At 40.3% G+C, this 7281-nt stretch overlaps 1 protein-coding gene across 1 annotated transcript in view; it reads right to left on the reverse strand.

Annotated features, from left to right (window-relative positions):
- LOC124137742 overlaps nucleotides 1-6873 on the reverse strand; it is a 134959-nt gene extending 128086 nt beyond the window's left edge. Inside the window, exon 1 of the mRNA XM_048402758.1 lies at nucleotides 6645-6873. Within this exon, the coding sequence (XP_048258715.1) occupies nucleotides 6645-6803 (159 nt within the window). The 5' untranslated portion in view covers nucleotides 6804-6873. The remainder of the gene's footprint in view (nucleotides 1-6644) is intronic.
- Nucleotides 6874-7281: the final 408 nt, after the last annotated feature.

A 7281-nucleotide genomic window follows, 5' to 3' on the forward strand; every position in this document is an offset into this window, starting at 1 on the left:
TGTCTGTCTTCAGTATAGGATCATTGTCCAGAAGTGGTATCTTTGAGATGTTGTTAATTCTAGAGTCCGTGTTTATTCTAGGTGTAGGTGTAGGTGTAGGTGTAGGTGTAGGTGTAGGTGTACTTGTAGGTGTACATATAGGTTTAGGTGTACATATAGGTATAGGTGTAGGTGTACATATAGGTGTAGGTGTAGGTGTTGGTGTAGGTGTACATATAGGTGTGTTACACGCGTTCTAAACGCGTGTTAGGGGAATGAACTTTTAGGCAGTAGTGTAGGTGTAGGTGTAGGTTTACATATAGGTGTAGGGGTACACATAGGTGTAGATGTAGGTGTACATATAGGTGTAGGTGTAGGTGTGGATATAGGTGTAGGTGTAGGTGTGGATATAGGTGTAGGTGTAGGTGTACATATAGGTGTGATGTAGGTGTACATATAGGTGTGATGTAGGTGTACATATAGGTGTAGATGTAGGTGTACATATAGGTGTAGGTGTAGGTGTACATATAGGTGTAGGTGTAGGTGTACATATAGGTGTAGGTGTAGGTGTACATATAGGTGTAGGTGTAGGTGTGCATATAGGTGTAGGTGTACATATAGGTGTAGGTGTACATATAGGTGTATGTGTAGGTGTGCATATAGGTGCAGCAGTACATATAGGTGTAGGTGTACATATAGGTGTAGGTGTAGGTGTGGATATAGGTGTAGATGTAGGTGAACATATATGTGTAGGTGTACATATAGGTGTAGGTGTACATATAGGTGCAGCAGTACATATAGGTGTAGGTGTACATATAGGTGTAGGTGTAGGTGTAGATATAGATGTAAGTGTAGATGTAGGTGTAGATGTAGGTGTACATACAGGTGTAGGTGTAGGTGAACATATAGGTGTAGGTGTAGGTGTACATATAGGTGTAGGTGTAGGTGTACATATAGGTGTAGGTGTAGGTGTGGCTACAGGTGAAGATGTAGGTGTGGATATCGGTGTAGATGTAGGTGTACATACAAATGTAGGTGTAGGTGTACAAATAGGTGTAGGTGTAGGTGTACATATAAGTGTAGATGTAGGTGTACATACAGGTGTAGGTGTAGGTGAACATATAGGTGTAGGTGTAGGTGTACATATAGGTGTAGGTGTAGGTGTAGGTGTACATATAGGTGTAGGTGTAGGTGTGGCTACAGGTGAAGATGTAGGTGTGGATATCGGTGTAGATGTAGGTGTACATACAAATGTAGGTGTAGGTGTACATATAGGTGTAGGTGTAGGTGTACATATAAGTGTAGGTGTAGGTGTGGATATAGGTGTAGGTGTAGGGGTACACATAGGTGTAGATGTAGGTGTACATATAGGTGTAGGTGTAGGTGTGGATATAGGTGTAGGTGTAGGTGTGGATATAGGTGTAGGTGTAGGTGTAGGTGTACATATAGGTGTGATGTAGGTGTACATATAGGTGTAGGGGTACATATAGGTGTAGATGTAGGTGTACATATAGGTGTAGGTGTAGGTGTACATATAGGTGTAGGTGTAGGTGTACATATAGGTGTAGGTGTAGGTGTACATATAGGTGTAGGTGTAGGTGTGCATATAGGTGTAGGTGTACATATAGGTGTAGGTGTACATATAGGTGTATGTGTAGGTGTGCATATAGGTGCAGCAGTACATATAGGTGTAGGTGTACATATATGTGTAGGTGTAGGTGTACATATAGGTGTAGGTGTAGGTGTACATATAGGTGTAGGTGTACATATATGTGTAGGTGTACATATAGGTTTAGGTGTACATATAGGTGTAGGTGTACATATAGGTGTAGGTGTAGGTGTACATATAGGTGTAGGTGTAGGTGTACATATAGGTGTAGGTGTAGGTGCACATATAGGTGTAGGTGTAGGTGTACATATAGGTGTAGGTGTAGGTGTACAAATAGGTGTAGGTGTAGGTGTACATATAGGTGTAGGTGTAGGTGCACATATAGGTGTAGGTGCGGTGTACATATAGGTGTAGGTGTAGGTGTACATATAGGTGTAGGTGCGGTGTACATTTAGGTGTAGGTGTAGGTGTACATATAGGTGTAGGTGTAAGTGTGCATATAGGTGTACGTATACATATAGGTGTAGCTGTACATATAGGTGTAGGTGTAAGTGTGCATATAGGTGTAGGTATACATGTAGGTGTAGCAGTACATATAGGTGTAGATGTAGGTGTAGGTGTGGATATAGGTGTAGATGTAGGTGTACATATATGTGTAGGTGTACATATAGGTGTAGGTGTACATATAGGTGTAGGTGTACATATAGGTGTAGGTGTACATATAGGTGTAGGTGTACATATAGGTGTAGGTGTACATATAGGTGTAGGTGTAGGTGTACATATATGTGTAGGTGTAGGTGTACATATAGGTGTGGGTGTAGGTGTACATATAGGTGTAGGTGTACATATAGGTGTAGGTGTACATATAGGTGTGGGTGTAGGTGTACATGTAGGTATGTAGGTGTAGGTGTAGGTGTACATATAGGTGTAGGTGTAGGTGTAGGTGTAGGTGTAGGTGTAGGTGTAATGAGTCACGTTTATCTGCCGAAACAGATTCCGTTGGTTCAATAATTAAAATATCGGTGAAAATTATATTAATGGATCACTGAAAATCAGTTATGACACCAGGTGTTCGGGGAAAGGATAGACATGTCAACCGATCGCTGACACACAGAAGTCAATTCCTGTAAAAGAATACTCTTACTTTTAATATCTCAGCTTTAACTAGACTCATATGATATACAGTAAGACTTAGCCAACTGTCGCTATGTCTGAACTCCAGCCTACGTGTGTAGTTTCAATGGCTACACACTTTACCACTGTCAACAAACCCATACTTGTAAAACACTTGAGGGTGTCAAGGCAGTACGAAAGTTAATTTATTGAGAACTTATTACATTGAGATACAATGTTTGTTGTGTTACTAATGTTTGTTGTGTTACTAAGAGGAGAGGCCTAATTTGAAAAGATATACCTGAAAGCAAAATATAAGCGAGTGAGTGTTGTTTGACGCCGCTACAAATAGAAGCCCCATGATGAGATTCGAACCTGGGTTTTAATTAGCAAACAAACAGCCGGACAAAAGACAGTATATACTTGAAAACTTGATTTGACCAATACAAACGTTATCGAACCATTACTATACTGAAAACAGATTATTCGAAATGGATTAAAACCAACATAAATGCGATCATTTTCATCAACTGCTCATATTTATAAATATTACTCAATCAAATGAATGAGATTACTATATAACATTTGCTATAATAATGTGAAAACTGGAAAGTGTGTGCCCATATTGTTATGAGTGTGCGAGGTTTTGCACCATTTTTAGTATTATTCAAGTCATACCATGGCGTAAGACACTACAAATGGGCTCCAGGCAGTGTATCCTAGCGGATTCAAGCCACCTCTTCAAAGACCCCTTATAGTCACCAAGTGATTGTTTAATACAGACATGAGCTGCACAGCGACTATCTCAGATCCGTCATGGAAGACCGCTGTGACTTTAAGTGGCTACATGTATATTATCACCCAGGGCGCTGCATTCTCTGCATTTTTTACCTGTATTAAAACGTCAAAGCTTTAAGTGTGTCCCTACTCATACATCTGTATCAGCCATATAACATTACCGTAATTGACGTATGAAGCTTCCACAAGCCAAGGGGCGGTCGGCGAGCCTAGTGGTTAAAGCGTTCGCATGTCAAGCCGAAGACCCGGGTTCGATTCCCGACATGGGTACAATGTGTGAAGCCCATTTCTGGTGTCCCCCGCCGTGATATTGCTGGAATATTGCTAAACGCGGCGTAAAACCATACTCACACACTCACTCACTCCACAAGCCAGCCCTCTCTAGAGTAAGTCAGTGAATGTTGTGTTCAACACAACCGGGAATTCGACAGATCCGAGTTCGAGACAACAGGGTTCGATTGTACCACCATTCACCACCTCATCCCTTCATCCACCCCACCCTCGAGAACAGAGTTAGAGAGTGATTGTTGTGATATGTTCCAGTAAGCCTATTCCAGCATTGTCCCGACTCTGATAACATAGATGTATCGATACACGCCGTGGGGATAAGACCTCACACAATTAGGTAGGTCAGACCACCTGATCCTCATATTCTTTGGCTCCAGCCACATGGGGTACTTGAGTCTCAGGGGCGGTCGGGTAGCCTAGTGGTTAAAGCGTTCGCTCGTCACGCCGAAAATCCGGGTTCGATTCCCGACATGGGTACAATGTGTGAAGCCCATTTCTGGTGTCCCCCGCCGTGATATTGCTGGAATATTGCTAAAAGCGGCGTAAAACCATACTCACTCACTCATTGTCTCACCACGGGTTTGACAAATTATCAGCAAATACAACGCCTTTATTCCATGTTTCAATAATAATCAGAATGAAATCAGAGTGCTTCTAGCGTGTACGCCCCACTGATCTAGAAAGTGTTTTCACAACCAGCAAAATGCATTTGGTCCTAATCTGCACTGAAATCACCACGTGACAACTTACTTGTAAAACTAAACATACGGTAGGCATTCATGGACTTTTTTTTAGATGACCTCTGTGATACAGTGTTTGCACAAAACGATTTCATGTCTTCATCAAAGCTATTTGTGTCGCTGTTGTCGCCAGTGACGGGCATAATAAATCGAGACTTCTTGGAATTACAATTGTAAAGGTGAGCCCACGCTTCCTAGAAAACTCTCGGTTCATGCTAAAAAAACCTACCGTGTACATTCATCCAGTGCACATTGTTAAGGTCACAGTATTCAGCAAAGAAGCACAAAGGTCACCCAGAAGGCCAATATACACGCCCTTCCCTATCTTGATTCATACCATGTCAGCATGTCTACAAGATAGTTACATGAACGAGCCGGCCTCCCAGGTTCGTTGTTTCTAAAGAATTGATTGTTAAAGGGGGACTGCACTCCTCAATCTGGGGCCAGGTCTTGTCTATGAAAGGTAATTTGAGACATCATCTCCTTGTCATTGCTAGACTTAAATAGGTTTACATAGGAATTTTATTTTCTGCAAGTTGGGCATTGTGCCCCTTTAGCATTCTTAAATATGGGGTAAACCTCACTTTGAATTTTATCCTATATACAGTAAACTACGGTTATAACGAACACGCTTATAACGAACTGATGGATATAACGAACTTACGTTTTTGGTCCCGACTTTTTGCTGTGGTTATGCTGTATATATGCTTATAACGAACTACGGTTATAACGAACTAAATTTAGTAGTCCCTTTGAGTTCGTTATAACCGTAGTTTACTGTACATAGATACTCTTGCCACAAACTACTTGCTGGAGTGTGTGCGCCTTATTCTATTATTTGCATAATTAACATACATTAAAAATATTTCTGTAATCAAATTAAGTTCACACCTACTTTGGTTTGATTGTATATTGATGTGTACAAATGCATATTGGATTGTTCGTTTACAGTTCTCTGTTTCCTATGCAGAACGTGTCACCTGTTTGTAGGGTGGAGTCGACTTTTCTCTCTTGTCACGATCGCGAAGTTCAGTTGATTTCAGGCTTGAGGTGTTTCAGCCATTTTGAAACTATTAAAAGTGTGTGATTTCTTGCGTTTTAGCTTATCGCCTGGTAATGACACCGTCACCATGGCAACAAATCAGAGTAATTGTGATCTGCCAACAACTTATTTCTCTTTAATATTTGAAAGTATTCATATTTCGTTTCATGCCGTATTAAGTATATTAGCACGGGTGGTAAAGTCGCCACACCACAAATCGTTGAGTAGAGCTGCTTCCCAGAGATCTACCAGACTCGTGGGTTCGAATTCCAGATTTGCTCTGATTGTGATTCTTGATTTGACAGCACCATAACCGAGCTCGTGGGTTTCACCTAAGTGGTAAACGTATAAGACCTGCATCACTTCGGGTTTTTCTTTCAAAAATAAGCTGAAAATGTGTGACCACTGAATACTGGTAACGACGCTCATCTCCAAAAGACACTGTTTAGGTTTTGTGTTACGGTCTCGGTTACTTTCTCTATACACGAAATATATAGAGGACCCTTTAAGGTAAACAGATACTGAGAAATGAATATAGTAACTGTTTAAATAAAGGTGAATAAATACATAATAAAATATTTTGATATATGAACTGTCGGAAAAAAGCAGCAATCACACTGGGTTAGGAATGGCTGTTTCCTCTCAACAAACCGACATCCAGGTTATTTAATGTGTTACTTACGTTGTCCAAGAATACCCAGTCATGTAAGGTACATATGACTTTTACGTCAATCTTTAGCATTCCTTAAGACGTATTCACGTATTTCTTATTTTAGGATATTTTGATAACATTTTGTCGCAGATTTAGAAAAATAAGCAATACAGAAATAAAATAGGACTCCACAGCTCACCTTGGCTATTCTGCTTCATCCCCACAAATCGACATCCAGTGTATATCATGTGTTATTACTTTGCAAAAGAATACCTGATGATGTACGGGTAGATTTGAATCTAACGTCAACCATTTCCTTTAGGCCTATTCGCTTATGTCTTCCTGTTAGTATATTTTGATTATGAATACGCAGAATAGAGAAAAATAAGCAATATGGAAATAAAATAGGACTCAACAACTCACCTTGGCTAATACTTGAAAATCTCCAATGTTTTTCACATTTGCATTGGAATCATACTTGTACTGGTACTCAAACCCTGGTTCAAAGTTAATGAAACTTGAAGAAGCACATGTCAGTAATACAATTATTCCACAAATTGCCGGAAAATGATTTCCCGGCATTTTGAAGAATAAATTCTTTTCCAAAGTTGTTGTATAGCTATATTCTTTAGCGACGTCTTACATGACTGAACTAAGTTTCAGCTCAATTCTACACACATGGGCAGGTGCAATGCGATTGGGTTAGGGAAACCAGGAAGTTGATACAAGTGTAAATATAGTTGTGACGGGTCCCTGCAGCACGGAGTTTTCTTCAACCGCCCTTGATACAAATCTCTAGTGAAGACACGCAACCATAACGACTACAAAAGTATAAAATGTCAGTTTGAACGAGCAGTCCTTACGATCAACGAATTTATTCACAGCAACGTTGAGTACAAGTTTGAAGGCTTACTCTCGACAAAGAGATTTATGTCAATGCAGTTGTATGTATGAGATATTCACAATGGGTCGTGCATATTTAATCTTAAAAGAGATTATCAGCAACAGACAGCGGATGTTTCTATTGAACTGTATTGTACAATGAGGTGCAAGGGGAAAA

This window comes from Haliotis rufescens, unplaced genomic scaffold, assembly GCF_023055435.1.
Source record: "Haliotis rufescens isolate VD_foot unplaced genomic scaffold, xgHalRufe1.0.p SCAF_29, whole genome shotgun sequence".
Classification (NCBI taxonomy): domain Eukaryota; kingdom Metazoa; phylum Mollusca; class Gastropoda; order Lepetellida; family Haliotidae; genus Haliotis; species Haliotis rufescens.